General features: G+C 39.6%; 1 protein-coding gene across 7 annotated transcripts in view; it reads left to right on the forward strand.

The window, feature by feature from the left end:
- SGCG (sarcoglycan gamma) overlaps positions 1-17,175 on the forward strand; it is a 108,595-nt gene extending 91,420 nt beyond the window's left edge. For 6 of the 7 annotated variants that reach the window (XM_063394678.1, XM_063394676.1, XM_063394675.1 and 3 more), the window contains 2 exons: positions 12,484-12,607; positions 13,975-17,175. In XM_063394678.1, coding sequence (XP_063250748.1) covers positions 12,484-12,607; positions 13,975-14,148 — 298 coding nt within the window. In that variant the 3' untranslated portion in view covers positions 14,149-17,175. The remainder of the gene's footprint in view (positions 1-12,483; positions 12,608-13,974) is intronic. The other variant, XR_010080013.1, reaches the window with a different exon arrangement.
- Positions 17,176-17,264: the final 89 nt, after the last annotated feature.

Raw genomic sequence — 17,264 nt, forward strand, 5'->3', positions numbered from 1 at the left:
ATCAAAAGCCCAGTCAGTCAGAAGAGAATGAATTAAATAATGGAAAGTAAGACTAAGGTTATGATTCAGTGTTTGCAAGGCATCTCTGCTCCCTGACTAGTGAGATATTCCTATTGCAGTGTGATTTTATGAGCCCTGGCTTTAATTAGCTAGATACAAATTTGCATTCATGTACTTTTCATAATCAGGTTAATTAAGAACACCACCAACTATGTCTTTTGAAAGCTTTAAACAATTTCTTTCCATTCATCTGGTGGACTCAAATATGTAAAAAGGTGTTGTTTAGAAGGATTGGATAGTACAGGGCATCATGTTGATCACCTTTTCAGAAGCATTTCTGAATTGGATATTTTAAAAAACTTTTTTAGCAAAGTCTTGTGTATTACATCACATCTGGTTGTCTTGTAAGTAGTGATTTTACCTGTAAATGTTGCTAAAGTAAAAAGAATTTTGCAAGCATTTTCATAAATTACTTTCACTTGCTCTAGTCATGTGGCTGATGTTCTTCCTAAAGCCTCAGTTTTTCAGAGATGTTTCTGAACACATTAAAACCAATAGAAGTTGTTTCTGCTGCTCGTATGGGGCAGTCATTTAAGTATTTTCCATGGCTGCTTGTGTCAGTAGCACAAAGAGCAAAGCTGTAATGATTAATGCACCTGTTTATCTGGTCCCTGACAATGTCAGACTGCTCGGTGAGTCTGCTACAGCGAATTTGTCATCAGTGATTACAGCATATTCCACTGGAGCACAAGCTACTGTGAAAACTTGGTTAGTGATTGTCACAGTTCTGGACACCACCTTGCAGATGACCACCTGGAGCCCTGTTTGTAAGCCTGATTATGCTGTCACTGATCCAAGTGGTAATACTGAGTTGAGCAGATCATTCCTTACATTATCTTTCATCTACATACCTATCTGCACATATATCAAGAGAACTGGGGAGGAGGCATGAAACAGGAGATACCCACTGTAAGGATGTGGGTGTGGCAAACACCAGAAAAAGAAAGGAAGCGTTGCCTGATAAGAGTAACTTTTCCAAGATGCATTGCACATGTACACCATCACTACTCACTCTTTCCCCTCGCCCTCAGACAGTTGTGATACTTCAGTTGCGAGGAGTCTGATGACAGTGTGGCACATTCAGCCACTACCAGCAGTGACAAGAAGGAAAGGGTATGACCTGCTTTTCAGTGAAGCCTCTTCACCTGAGTGTTTATTTTCATGGAGAACATTTATTTTCGTGGACACTATGAACAGCAAGTACTGAAGAATTCTAGTTACTTGAAATCTTGCTGTGTTTCAGCATAATAAATAAAAAATTGCTTGAGATACATATAAAAGAAAGGCATGACAAATTTCAGCCTGGAAGATAATTTTATGAAACTAATCATAAGGAAAATGCTAACCCCATTTTTTACAACAATGATGCAAGTGCTGTTATTATATGAGATTAAAATTTTATAATACAAGACATTATTTTATAATATTATTAAAGTAATTTTAAAAAGATGGCTATGCTGGAAACATCTGTGATGTGCCAGATTTAATCACATTCACTGGGGTCCTGGTCATTTTTAATTACCTGGAGAGTCAGCATATGATAAAACTGATGTCATCACAGAGACCTCTTTTGAATTAGCTCTTACAACTCTTCATCACAACTGTCAGTCTTGAGAAGCTTCTATTTTAATATGTTTTAGTCTTATCTTTAGTCTTCATTCCTTCAGCAACTCTGCATTGAGTGACAGTGGGCAAACAGGAAAAAACTCCACAATATTTAAAATGGACGGGGAACTAGTAAACAAATAAGCACACTGTGATAATCATATCTGCTATGTTTTGGAATACATTATAAATGTTGTTTTAAATTGCTTTTAGAGCCTTTTCAAAGTGCCATTAAAACTGGGAACTGTTTTATTCTTTTTTTAAGAGAGCACATAAATGTATTTGTTCTAGAACTTTGAACACTTCTTTTTATGTGGCTTACATTAAAAAAAAATCTGTTAGCCAAAAGCTTGGGAGCTGGAAACATCTGTTATTCAAATCTGGCTTTGTAATTGTGCTTGTGCACAGAGATCCCCCCTAAGCCATAAGCAATGTTAGTGCCTGCTGTGCTTATGCTGAACAATTCCCTTGAATCCAGAATCTCATAACTGAGCTGTCCTGGAATCATCTGCTGCCACACATTTCAGATTTACAACATAAATACAGAACTAACTTGGAACACAGGCTATTTCAAGAAATAAAAGTATCAGAAGATTTTTTTATTTAAAGGAAAGAAAAATATGCTAAAGAAAACACCAGCTGACACCTTCAAGAGCAGCAGATACTCCCAATATCTAAGAATGGCACTCAAAAGGAATGCAGTGCCTTGGGGTTCTGCCCTTGATCATTATCCTTGATCATTTTTAGCATAAGACATAATGAGCTTAAAAAAACCCTAGTAGATTTATTTATTTAAAAATCAACTGTGCTTCCTATGCCTATGGAGTAGGGCTAAAAATTGAAAACATAAAAAAACCCCTTCATCTGCCTATGCCTAACATTTTTGCTGATTCTAAGTTATTTCTTCATTGTTATGTGATTTAGCTGATGGTTCAGCACACACTCCTGGTTACCACTCGTCTCTTACATATTTAGGCTGCATCCATACAACTGAGTCCAAAGGTAGAGGACCTCTGTGTGCCCAGCATATGCAGGCACATCTCAGATCTCCATCCAGGTTTAGAATGCTCCTCTTTCTGCAAGCAAAATCATTCATTCATTCATTCATTGGCTGAAGTGGAAAGGGATCCTCCCACAAGCCACTCACACAGAAACTATTGTAACTATATTCCTGGAGCAAGGCCCCAGGGGTTTACAACTGTTTGGCCAGATGTTTAGGTGGAATTGATTCGATTTATTTGGACATCTAAGTGTAGATGTCTGCACCACATCTCATCACTTTTGGTGGAAGGCAACAGGTATTGGGAGGGCATTTTGCAGGACTATCTAAACCAGAGCAGATTAACTGTGCTCTAGCACTAGTTCTTTCTTTCTAATAATTTTGAAGGGTGCATGGGGGATCAATGGTATTTCTTTAGGAATTATGCACTTACCAACTACACCATGTTTGGTTAAGATCTGAAGAAATGAAAATTCATCATAAGAAACGCGGCACTGTGCTGGGAAATGTTCAGATTACAGAATAAAGGCTTTCCACTTGGAACCCAATATTTCATAAATTCATCTAAATTGCTAATCATAGTTTATATAACCATGTGACTAGGATTAGAAAATGCTGCCAATTACTAATTCTTGTTTAAAGTCAGGCATGAGGTAATGAGTCCTTCCAAGCTAATAATTAGCTTGGAGGCCCCAGCCATACTATGACTTTTTCTTTTCAGGAAAGTCATGACATCATCATATTTACCTAAAAGAGGTATCCTTTCTTAGTTGGTAAAAATCCATGGTTGTCTTATACTCACTAAAGACTTAGAGAATTTCAAAAGTCCAGGTGTTTTCATTGCTATCCAGTTTCTGAATCTCTTCTTCCTTCAAAACCTTCTCTGTATTTTCTGCATCAAATTCAGATTTCTTTTTTGTACTAATCTTGATAGTTGTACATCCCATATATTTACATTTATATTTCTTATCTTCTACAGCTGCTCCTGCAAGTCTTGTTTTGAACATTTTTCTGGTTTTCTATCCCACACTGCACACTCGTCTCCAATGTCCTCTGTAACTGACTTATTTCTTAAAGCTTATGAATATTCAAATATGTATCAGGAAAATAGCACAATCTCTCTTTTCTTCTAATCTGGAGTCATCCGATTGCCCACAGCCTGAAGCACAACAAAGGATAAGAGCCTTATATTGTTAGTGCTTTTCTTTCATGGAGTCCTTAGCACAGACATCATTAGAGGAACACAATCCAGGTTGCTTTCCTGGGTCCTCCATCTCTAGTGTAGGAATATGTAGAAGGTGGACACCCTGATGCAGCAGTAGGGCACATAACAGACTTGACTCCATATTCAAGATCTTTGAGGTATAAGCTTGTATTAAGTACATGGATAAAATTATTTAAATATAGGAATAAATAAATATAAATGGATTAATTGATCTATGGAAAATCAAACTTACAATAGAATCTGATTAATTATTATTTTATTTTCATACAACGATTGTCTAAACATAAAAAGCATGAAGAGCCTAAGATCCATTACTGCAGTGGCTCAATATTCCAAAAGGTCACTACAAGATTGTTTTAGCTTTAGAGAATGCATTCCCTATTGGTTGCTTATTTGAGCCTAGTGAATATTTTTGATCTGATTTCTTGGTTTCTCCATTCCATGAAAGTATTTGGGACATTTCAGTGTATTACAAGGTACATTTCTGTGTATTTTCAGAGGTCAGAGGTGTAAAAAGCTGTCAGCAAAGCACAACACATTTTGAGACTTCCCCAAGTGCTTGGAGGCAAAGTATGGACCTTCCAAAATGGAATTTTCATAAATGCATTTAAGCAATAAGCCGAAGAATCAAGAAACAAAGGTTACTTTTAAAATCAAATTAGAACAGATTGCTCTATCGTTTTATAGTCTTTAAGTTACAACATAGGATCACTGAAGATTTTTTATAAAAGCTTCAGAATTCCTGAAAAAATGAGGTGCTTTAAGAACAGCTGCTTATATTCCACCCAAATAATTTTTCTCTAATGGAGTTCCTGTGTATGTACACTTGTCTCTAAACAGGTATTTTCAAAGTGTGGTTCTCTAAATTCACTTGGACCCTTGTTAACATTGTTTTCTTACAGAGTTAACAGACAACTTTTCTGTATTTTCACAAGAGACTGGTGATCTTATTTATTATTGACACAAAAAATTTACTGGAGTTAAAAATTTTGGCACAGTTAAGTCAAAGGCACAGTTTTAATATAAAGTTGTATCTCATGCTACTGTAAGTTTTCCTGTAATTTTTTCTGCAATGGAAGAGCCAAATTCACTTTGTAGAAAATTATTAAATGTTCTCTTTTTAAAATCTAAGATAATTGCTATTAAATTTTGATTCATTAAAAACATGCTGGTTTGCATATTACATTTTATTGTGGCATAAATAATAAATTAACTTAGTATTCAGTGTATAGGAGCTGTAGATATTGACGTTAGTCTTACTGAAACAGAATATGCATCCTAGTTCAGGCAACTCCCAGAGGCAATAATCCTTGGAAAATGACTTTTTTGAACTAAGCTAGAAAAAATGGATGCAGTTTTTCAGCCAATTTTCTCATTATGTTTCATTTAGTTTAACTCAGGGAAGTTCATATTTAAAATAGCAAAGTGAACAAAAGCAATATGGAAGACAATATCATCCACGTGGGATGGGATAATTCCATCTCTAAAGGAAGGAATTCAGTAGGTGTGCTGTAAAATGGGACATTTTAGAAAGAAAAATCAGTCAGCATTTGAAAGATTTATAGAAGTTACGTCAAATCAGAATTTTGTGCTAAGGCTTGACTAAGTAACTGCTATATTTTCATTATGCAGAAACTGATTGGGGAAGATTTAATGAGTCATTAGTATTTTCTATTCATTGACATTCAGTAAGAGCTATCACAGTTTACTGTTGAATAATGATACTTCCGTGTCCTTAAGATCGGCACGGTTGCTGGAATATCCTGTGAGACTCATTTTTCCTCTTTGCAAGGAGATGTAATTTTAGGAGGCGTTCCAAAAAAGTGCCTTTACAAAATACAGAAATGAGGCATATATTGAGTCTGAGGTCTCAGTCCTGTTGTTTTGTCCTTCTTTGCCTTTGGACCTTCTGGCAAGCAACCAAAAGTCACAAGGCAGAACACCAAGATCCTCAAGTCTGGGTAATCACATTCTTGCTACATCCTGGTCACCCTCCCCACTCACCTGACCTCAAACAGCAAGCTGCTGGGAGATAAGTGAATGTGGGTGGGGATTGGCAGTAGGCATTACTCTATGTCTGCTACTTACTCTCTGTCGTGGTTGCTGGGGGAGGTGAATTTTTCTAGGGAGAGGTAAGCAGGCTAATTAGTAATCAGCTTTCTGCTGGCACCTAGATTAGTCACTCGGAGGTTTAGACACGCCTCTGAGGACACAAAGAGTTAAAAGCAGGACTCCAGGGGGGTTCAGTCTCTTTTTAGATCCTGGTTTCAGCAGAGAGACGTCTCAGGCCTCCTTCCCCTGCCCAGCCACGAGGCTGGGTGGGGGAGGGGAAACATGTGGTCGGCTCAGGTAAGCCGGAGCCCCAGGGAGGGGGAAGAAGAGAGCGGACAGGACTGGAACTGAACTGTGAACTGCCCCGTCCAGGATGGAGGGGTGGAAAATTGTGGAAGTGCCTTCTGTGTGTGCTCACCCCCTCTTCCCCCCCGAACTCTGGGAGAAGGTGCCCAGCCACGTGGGGGTTGCCGAGCCTGGGAGTGCCTGAGCCTGCAGCCTGCTGGGAGATAGAAACTGTTAACCCTTGCTTGGCAGAAAGAAACTTTTCTTAGACATTGATTCTCATGACTGGTGGTTTTGGAAAAAAGAGAAGGAAGCGGCCTGGGACCGAGGTGATAAAGCACGATTGGAAGGAACCTGATGGACAGAGAATGAGAGGAGTAGCCTTCTGAGCTGGACTTTTCTTGCATAATGTCAGCCATGGACTGAACTTGAGTCTCTTTTGAACATAAACTGCATTTTTTGGGTGGATACAGCTGCCCCTGCTTTTGCTACAGTGACTGGCACTTGAAGAGTGGAGCGAGCAGAGAAGAGAGGGGGAGGGTGAGGTGGTGCCCTCTGCCCTCAGGGCAGACCTGCTCCTGGAACCCCGGCCCCTGGGTAAAAAGGGGGAGAGCTCGGCATGCAGCATCCTTAAAAGAGCCCTGTATGCAGCTTCAGACTATGGACAGCGGTGAGAGCGCTGGACATAGGAAAAAGAGAGTGTCACCTTAGCAGACTTCTCCGGGCGGTGCCATGGGTGACATGGGAACACATAAGGGGTGGACCCGTGTGTTCTGGAGAACAGTCTGTGGTGCGAGAGAGACTCCTCTCTCCCTTGCTGAATTGAAGATTAGTTTGTTTTTGAGTGGTGATTGTTTGATCTAAAACCCAAAGGTTGGTCTGTGAAGAGTGATGTGTGGGGAGGTAGAAACTGAGAGAAGAAATGTTCTAAGAAGTTTTTATTTCTGTCTCTGTGTGTGTTTAAGAGTATTTCTGTCCCTGTTCTTATGTAATGTAATAAAGTTTTGGTGGGTTTTTTTTTTGTTTTCAAGATTTAAGCCTGCTCTGCTCTGTTCCTGATCACATCCCACAGTAGCTGTTAAGGAAAAAAACATATTCATGGGTGCATTAACATCTAGCCAGTACCAACCCATGACACTCTCCACCTCTAGAACTCCAGCCCAGTTTTGCTCAGCTCATGTCAACAGAAATCCAGCTTCTTCATAAAGAAAGGATATGGTGTATACTGCACCATAAATAAACACTGACAATCTCTTTTGCCTGTGTGACTAGTGCATGCTCTGCCTATGGTTTATCTTCTTACAATGTCTAGCTGCATGGCTGGGGAATTAGACTGCTTTCAGACTAATCAAAAAGTCAATATACTCCTATTGCCTTTTAAAGGTTAACATGCATTCAAAAAGCAGGGTTCAAAGCAGACATCTATAGAGAACCAAGGCCAGTTAAGCCCATAGAATCCTCTAGGCTGCTGTTTTGGCTTTCAAAACATTAGTTCCTTGACAGGTTAAAGATTCTCCTTTTTCCCTTTTTTCTGTCTTTTTTTTTCCTCTTTTCTTGCCTTTTCTGTTCATCCTTTGCTCCATGACCTCTAGTCTTGGCATAATTTAATTTCTGTTCCCCTTTAACCTTTACAAAAGTCAAATGAACTCTGGGGCTGGTGTTCATGGCAGGATTTCTTTTTGCACACCAAAGGAATATGAGGGTCTCTTCCTTACCTGATGATGTGAAAAAGGTGTTTTGATTATAGAATCACAAAATGGTTTGGGTTGCAAGGGTCCTTTAAGATCATCTTGTTCCAACCCCTGTCATGAGCAGGTACGCCTTCCACTAGATCACATTGCTCAAGGCCCTGTCCAACCTGACCTTGGACACTTCCAGGGATGCACAGTTGCTGGGTGCACTACAATATTGGAGGTAGTGTTGATCCTGGACCTGTTCACTCCAGTTACAGTAACCCTGATCCTCCTTAGATAGCTGCTGGGAAGAATGCATACAGGTGGGTAACTTCTGTCTAAGGTCATACCATGGAATTCTCTTCCCATTGAATTCAGTTGAGATGGTCACTCATGAGCTGGAAATGTCAAAAAGGAGTCAGAAGGAAAGGTTAAGCAATTACCCAAGAGCAAGCTGGTTCCTCTGTCCTGCACTAAGGGTCAAGCACCCCCAAACTGCAGTAAGAAATTTGTGGTAGTCTTTCTTCAGTGCTAGAATCAGCTCTCTGGTGCCTTGTGGTACTTACAAGATCTGTAAAGTATCCTTCTGACTCGTACCAGACCAGTATGGAAAAAGAGATCAATATTCCTGCAGCATGCCCAGGCAATGTCATCTGCTTCTTTACTAGAACTGCTGCAGCCTGTCATTGCCCTCACATCCTCCCTAACAGCCAGCTGAGCAATTTCTGGTGACCTGGCATCTCCACGAGTTTGCAACATGCTTATAGGAAAATGGAAATCTCCAGGCTTTTAGGTTGTTTGGGATGGTTTCAGATCCACAGCTTGGATGCTGTCAAGGATCCCTCTGAATATTTTTCACACAGTCCTTCATGAATTATTTAGCACAGCTCAGCACCAAATTTTTTTGGCAGCCAGACAAGACAATATAGTTCACTCCTGGAACTCTTACCAAAAAATAAGACAGCAATGAAAATATTATCTTTGCTGTAATCAATTGCTTTATTTGCAATGGACTATGGAGAACCAATATCCAGCAAATGACAGCTATAAAATACTACCAGGGACCACCTATTCCCTCACCCTTCCCTGCTTTTCATGGGCTGACATAGTGCAGTTTCTCAGGCTGCAGGCATCATGGTGAAGGGGAGCAAGACAAAGTAACTATCCAGCAGGTGAGCCCAGGTGTGGCCTGCACTGCCTTACAATCTATGGGTATGTCTACTTGAGTGTCTTAATTCAAATTAGAAACATGCTTTTGAGGGAAATCTCCCAGTGGCCTGAGCTCTCCACATCTTGATTTTCATTGTGGAACTGTTTGGGGTACATGGACAGGGTGACATTTGTGTTAAACTATTCTGAAAGTTGTGATCTCTTGGAGAACACCTAATGGGCTCCAGTCTTTATGGGCATCCAGCTGGTGACAGCTAGTCCAGAGTACTCCTCAGGACACGTGTAATCAGCTGTCAGGTCCTTGGCATCAAATGTTGTGCTGCCCAGATCAATTTCTCTTGCACCACACCCCTTGCTAATTGACCCTGGCAGCTACCACAGTTCCTAGAAGCTACTCTTAAGTACAGAATCCATCTTCCCAAGTGAAATAGAGGCTGTGACAGATGCCACATTTAGGACAGCACATTACATAGATTAATTCCCCTAGATGGTAAAGATCATTCACTTTATCTTAAATGTAATTTATGTGTCTGGTAGTTTAAAAAAAAAAAGATAAAGTGACTAGTAACAATATATACCCTCATCATTCTAATGCTCAAATTCAAACACTGTAAAGTGACCAACAACTCTAAGAGAAATAATTTCTTCCCTCTTACTCTCCGAGCACCCTCCATCATTTGCAAACAAGCTGAATTCTTGTTTTGGCAGGACACCCAAGGGATGCACATCAGTGTGGGGACTGAGAAGGGACATTCAAAGTCAAGGTTCAACTCAGGTTGTTTCTACACTAGGTGCCCATTTCCCTTTGAGTACATCTGGACTTCAGACACCAAACCTTTGAATAGTCTACGAAGAAATGCATCATTAGTGTTATTGACTCTTGCCTTTGCTAGCATCTCGCGTATTACAGTTCACGTCACTGACTCACGACAGTTTGCATTGCCAGGAAGCTTCAATGACATGCTTAATTAGGCAAATCCAAGCTGAGTTAATCTAGAAATAGGGCCTGCATAAACAGCAGAAATTTAGGTTTGTGATTAATATAGCAAATGTAATTCTACAATGTAATTTAAATTATGTGTATGTCATATCATAAATCTAAGTGCTTCCAAAGTCTGTAGGCTTCATGCCAGCATTAATTTTTGTAGAAAGTAAGAAATATTTCTCTCGTGTTTGATTGCTTTTTAAATTCCGGGTCTGACATACTCTCAGAAATTTGTCCCAGTCTGCTGTCTTGTGATGTTCAATGGAGTTTAAAAGTAAAAATTTATGCCTACTTATAATTTGCTTATGTAGGTGAAATACTTTACAAAAGAACATGAAATATTTCAGAGTTTAAAGCTTTTTGTTAAGACAAACTATGGCAGAGTTATATTTAACTACCTTGACATTAACTTGTGAAACTATACTAAAAGATTGAAAATAGAAACTTTGTTTAATTTTTTGGCATATAATGCATACAAATGTGCACTGAAAAATATTCCCATGAAGCAAACCTCCCACATTAATCACTCAGGGAGGAACTGATTTTCTATTTCATAGAGGTATAAATCTAGAGATCTAAGCTGCAAGATGCATCTAAGATGCAAAAGCTGGTAAATTCCAAACACTGCATAATAAAGATTACTAATACTGTATTGGTTGTCTGATGCAGAACTAACTCGTACTCATGGCCTGGTACACAGCATGATCATGACAGAAGTTTGTGTTATCTCAGATTCATGGAATGAGGCATTAAATTATTTTAGGTCTCAGTATGGGGCAATGATGCATTTACCCATTTGTAAGTATTTTATTGATTTATCAGTCTGGAGTTTAAACTAATTGAAGGTGATGAACCCAGGAGGTGTCACGGAGAGGCAGATCATAGAAACATAAAGCTGTAGAATGATTTGGGTTGGAAGGGACCTTTGAAGATCAGAGGAGACAGAATCTTCTGCTAACTCTGGCCAGCAGTGATAAGCCAATATTGCCTGAGCTATTTTCAGATTTTAGGATAAAAAATGATGTTTCAGTGACTGTGCTTAGATATCATGGATTTAGGTTTTAAGTTATCAGCTGGATTTAGTGTCTTCAGAATTCAAAGATACAACTGAACTTTCTCACACACACAAACTGTCTTCTTTTACATGCTGGTTTTAATGAAGTAAGAGTAAAACAAAAAGAAAAGGAAGAACTGAAAGAGGCCCAGTACATTAGACAGCTAATTCCTGTCAATTATTGGCAGTCAAGAGTCTGGACTCACTATACAAAGCATTCCCAGTAGAGGACCTGCTTGGGCACAGCTTCCACTCGTCTGGACTGGCAGCTGTGGAGCACCCATGGAGCCAACACAGCATCTGCTGGGAGTGCACACACACATAACCCTCTGCATTTCTAGAAAACACAGTGGGTGGGAACATGCAGGTTTGTGAACAGGTGTGTCTGTGTTCTGCAATGTGGATGCAACCCACATTCTTTGGTATGTGTCCAGGGAATAGGAAAGCTAGCACAGATGTAAACAGGGACCACCAGTTGTCTCACTTTCTCTAGCCTTCATATTCACCTGTAAAGTGTTGGCTGAGTGCATATTCATGATCAAAACTATCAATTCTGATCTTGCAGTGCCTCCAGATGAAGCAGTTCTAGGTAATGGTCAAAAGAAGCAACATAATCACTAGCTTGTTTTACTTACTTACAGGTCTTTTACTTTCCTTCTCGTGATTTTTAATTAGTACTTCTATCCCTGCTACTTACCATGGAAATGATACTAAAATTCTGAAGAAGCAAAGCCTTACCACTTTGAAAAATAAAAATCATTATTCCTGCACAGCTGAAACGACGAGGTGATTTCTCAGATAATACAGTGCCTTCCTGCCATCTTGTGGCACTGCAGGGTTTGCAACTCCCTGTTGTTAAACTGTATCATTTTTATTTCAAATTAACAGTTTTTAAGTTTCAGATGTCATCTAGTTAAATCACACACACACACACACACACACTGAGTGAAATCTTGGTCCAACTAATTGCAGAGTCAAAAATCTTACTGATTAAAAAAAGTTACAGACTGTATTAATTGTATTTATTTAAATGTCTTACTATGTCAAAAATGAAAACAAATTTAAACTAATGTAAAACTGGGTTTTAGGTTAGTAGATTAAGTTACTGTTATACTGAAATAATCTGCAGTTATGTATTCAATAATACCTTGCATTTGTATTATGAATTAATCTACATTTTTCATTTGTGATGCTTTGTTGGTTTTTGAAATAGCTGTCTCCTTTTTCAAGTCTGCCTGAAGAAAAGGGAAGCTGTATCTTTTTTATGACTTCAGGCAAGAGCCTGCAAGGGCTTGTTCAATGTTCACTTATTTTTCTAAAATAAAGGAATGTATGAGATTGTGCTACTGTCTGATTTCCTGCTCCTGTTTTTAGGCTGGAGTCACCAACTCGATCTTTGAGCATGGATGCACCACGAGGAATTAATATCAAAGCACAAGCTGGGAATATTGAAGCTCTTTCCCAGATGGATATCAAACTACACAGCAGTGATGGCGTGGTGAGTACAATTCTTTTCCATAACTGTGGGTGATCTTCTGTGTGACTATAACTTCAAGTCTTTTTTTTCAAGTTCTATTAATTTAATTCTTCAGGTTTTAGGTGGCAGGATATTAAAATTAATGGTGCCAATAATAAAACTTTTATTTGTGTAAATAATACTACCAACAGACATAATGTTGTATTAGCTTAGAGAGGTGCTTTCGAATAAAACTTGGATACTGCTTAGCTCCCCAGTAGTGCAGTGATTCCCAGGCACCCCAGTGGGGAATCTTGGCTCAGAAGCAGACGCAGCCCCAGAGCGGCAAAATTAAGGAGTGAAGCTCTGCAGACATTGTTAGCAGCAGGCAACATGCAGCAGCCTGTTAATCCCCTCTGCAAGGCTGTACTGTGGCAGTTCTTTCACAGAGGAGCTACAGACCAACCCGTGTCCATCCCTAACCAGCCGGCTGGGCAGTGAGGCCTCAGCACTCAGGCCAGGACAGACCTGGGTGCAGAGCAGTGCTTGTGTCCTGCTGTTCTGTGCATGGGCACTGTCACTCATCTTAGACTCACAGAGTGAATTGTGCTGGAAGGGACCTTAAAGATCATCGGGGTCCAACTTCCCCTGCCATGGACAGGGACACCTTCAGCTAGACCAGGCTGCTCAGAGCTCGGTCCAGTCTGGCTTTGAGCACTTCCAGGCATGGGTCGTCCACATTTCTCTAGGCAGCATGCTCTTGTGCCTCACAACTGAAAATTCTTTTTTATATCCAAACTAAATCTACCTTCTTTCAATTTAAAACCACTATTGCTGATAAAGGGTCCCTCCCCAGCTTTCTTGTAGGCCCCCTTTAATTACTTGAAGGCCACAATGAGGTTCCTCCTCTCTTCTCCATGCTGAACAATCCCAATTCTCTCAGCCTTTCCTCATAGGAGAGGTGCTCCATCCCTCTGAGCATCTTCGTGCCTCTCCTCTGAACTCATTTCAACAGGCCCATGTCCTTCTTGTGTTGGGGGCCCCAGAGCTGGATGCAGCATAGGTTTTCATCTGTCAATACCCGCACATCTTTCTCCTCAGGGTTTCTCTCAATCCATTCGTCATCCTCTTGTATCCATTTTGGGGGCGGCCCCAGCACAGGTGCAGGACATTGCACTTGGCCCTGTTGAACTTCACCAATTCCCTGCTAAGAGGAGGGTGGGCACCAGCTTATTCCTGCCCTGCCTTTATGTCTGCCAAGATCCCAGGGCCCAGAGAAACCTTTTATATAACAAGTCCTGTGTAAAGGCCATTTTTTAGCCTCTGCTTAGTCAAATTCAGCTCTTCTCATGGCCTGTTACTGCTTTATTATCTCTAACAACTCCATTTTTCCGCTTTTTCCCACCCAGCTTTTGCTCGATGCCGAAACTGTGCGGCTGCCCAAGCTGCCTGAGGGCGCACGGGGCGGATCCGGGATTTCTCAGGGGCTCTATGAAATCTGCGTGTGTCCAGATGGAAAGCTCTACTTGTCGGTGGCCGGCGTGGGCTCCACGTGCCAAGAGTACAGCCGGGTCTGCCAGTGAGGCGCGCGGAACGGCCGCACGCACACCCCTTGCGCCTCTGAGTTTGGTACTACTCCTAAAGAGCATTACTGAAAAGGTGTTTTTCAGTGTTTTAAAAAAAAAGCACTTACCATTTGGGAAACAAATCTGCATCTGCAATTCTGGAATACAGGGTGTAAGGGGAAGAAGAGCACAAATGACATTTCCACTTCAGAAGAATGACTTGAATCCGATTACATGTTTTGTCAGTAACACTTGGAAAACAGCCTTACAGAGAGCATAAAAAAATAAAACAAATATGTTTCCTTGCCGAACTATTATTCAGTCAGATGATTATGTCGTTGTTCATATTTTTGAGATCCGTGGGTTTTTCCTCTCACTACATGTAAACACTTACTGTGTTAGTGGGTGAAATTAAATTGAGGGAACTACTTGAATTATTTGTAAGACAAAGCATTATTAGGAGAATTCAGAAAGTGCCAGCAAATGGTCTATGCAATTTTGTTCTTGCAATAACACAAGATAGAAAAATGCGGTATTTGTATAAGTTCTGTGTAAAAGATGTTAATTTGCTAATAGCTTTCTATTTTAATTTGGCAACACTATGCTGATTTGCTTCTTACTGAGATTCATATAAAAATAACTAATGCAAAAAGCTCCAGAAGTCATGAAGGCCTCTCTGTGTCTCAGATCCATTCACCATAGAACAAAGAATTAAGTTAGTATATTTTATAATAGCAGTTGTTTGTTCTACTGCCTGTACTGTCATATTCATTTAAATCCTTTTTTATTTTAGGACATGCTAATTCAACAAGGCAATCTGTTGTGCCAGCTGGACTAGTAAAAAGAAAAGAAATATATGTCTTCAGATTGTCTGACACAAGGAACTATTTGGGCACTGGGAAAAAATCCTTTTATGTAGCCCACAGATTCAGTTAAGAGGAATATTTCATTTCCATCTGCACCTGTTGACTGATATATCTGATCCTGTCAGAGTGGGACTCCATCACAAACAGAGAGAGTAGAACTGTTACTATTTTTTACATTAGGACTTTGGATACAAAATAAATGCTCACCAGAGCTGACAAACCGTTTATTGGCCTTGTAAACAAACATGACTGCAGACCCGTTCCCCTGTACATTGTTGCACTGAAAACAAATAAATTGTTTGCACACCTCTGGGTAGCAAGATTTGTATTTAGTAGTCTGTTGTTAAAACCTCATGGGTTTTTTTTATTCCTTTGATGCCATTTTGTATACACTTTTTGATTTTATTATCCAGGAAGGAGCTATCACATAGTGCCTTGGTGTCTATTTACAGAAGGGTTTTAACCCACAGTGTTAATAAACCACAAATATCCACCTTTTGGGAAAAAAATGAATCATCATCCTTAAAACAGAAGAATCGGGACAAAATAACTACTAACTTTTTAAAAACTTGCTACTTTGGCTCTGGTGAACAAAGGAAGAAAACCAACCCTCAGATGAGATCTCCTGTCTTCAGGAGTGAGTCCAAGGCTGTTGGCCATTAGGAGAGAAATGTGTTTATCTCCACAGCTGTATTTCTTCACTGTATCTGTCTCTACAGCTAAGCCCTCAGCTGAAGCACAGTTTTGACAGAAGCCTGTCTTCAGTATTCTTTTAAAGGCAGTTTAGGTGGTTCCAGCTCAATGCACAAGATTTTACAAACCAAAATATGAGCAGACTCAGTTTAATCATTGAATAGAAAGTATGAGTACTAAAATGAAGGTCAGCAAATACCCTTGCATGTGCCAGATACCTTAAATGTGCTGCTACAGGTAACTTGGAGAACTGTAATGTCACCAGTCTCTTACAGGCGTAGTATTAACAGCAAAACTAGGACTTGAGTCCTTAGAAATTTCAGCCATTGTTCTGACATCAAGGAACATATGCCCACTTCCATGGAGTATCAAACAAATCATTCTCCTAATCTAACCTAAATGTTAGCCAGATACTGCAAAATAGTTAAAATCCTCTTGTTCTGCTGGCAATAGAAGTACAGCACTTAAGTTATACATTTTAAGCTTTTGTTTTGGAGGCACATTTTCAAATGTGATTTGCCAGTTAATTCACAGCAAAGGATTGAACTGAGGCTTTCCAAGCAAGAAAAACCTGACCCCTAAGGAGCTAGGAAAATCAGGGTGCAGTCCCCTGGCTGGTAACACTGTTAAGCATGATGGTACTTGATTTAGACACTGAAATAACTACCACCTTTCTTGTGGAGATAATCTGGACTTGCTTCAGTTCTCAGGTGGATTCTGAGTGGTACCAAAACCTAAAGAGGTCTGCTGTACCCTCAGCACTGCCATTACCCGAATCACCAACATGATCCTTTTCATTGCTTAAATTTCATTCTTCTTTCAATTATGCTGCAACTGACATCAGAAGTATTGTTCCATTTTTCTATTGTGCACATTTTTAAAGCATGACTGGTGACATCTTGTCACTATTTTTTTTTCTTTTAGGTGTGGTTAGTAGAGAAACAAAATTTATGCTAAAATTACCAGAGTGTAATCAGCCGATGCTACAACCTAAATTACTGTTAATCTCAACACAGTTCATACATCACTAAATTATCATTTCTGATATCTCCATCTATCCCTCTCTCTTTAATACTTCAAAATTACTGTTTCTACTTGAATCAAACTTCAGTAAATAGTTAGAGTAATAGAAAATTATGGCACACAGGGAAGAGAGTATGCAGTTCTCTAGTTTATTTCCAAAAGTATTATCCAAGTGGGAGAGAGAAAAAAAATCACTACCAGCATAGTGAACTGATTTCTTTGCATATTTATTCCCTCAAAAAGAATTATTTACAGCAGTTGTTGCAACTGGTTGCAATTGTTGCATGGTGGAAAAAACATAGAAAGACTTCACTGGTGATTGCCCAAACATGAGCCTTTTTTTTCCCCATTTCACCGTCCTTTAGTATTTGCATTTGTCTGTCTTTATTTAGCTTTATGCAAAAGGAAATTGCAAGAACTGGAAACTGAGTTCTTGAATAAACTTTATACATTTTGAACAGTATGCTTCTGCTTTTGTATTCAATGAAACACAAATTAATGTTTTCATTCTTAAAACAAAATTATTTTTCCAAGACTAAGAATGTGAAATGT

Source organism: Prinia subflava, chromosome 3, assembly GCF_021018805.1.
Source record: "Prinia subflava isolate CZ2003 ecotype Zambia chromosome 3, Cam_Psub_1.2, whole genome shotgun sequence".
NCBI classification, from domain to species: Eukaryota; Metazoa; Chordata; class Aves; order Passeriformes; family Cisticolidae; genus Prinia; species Prinia subflava.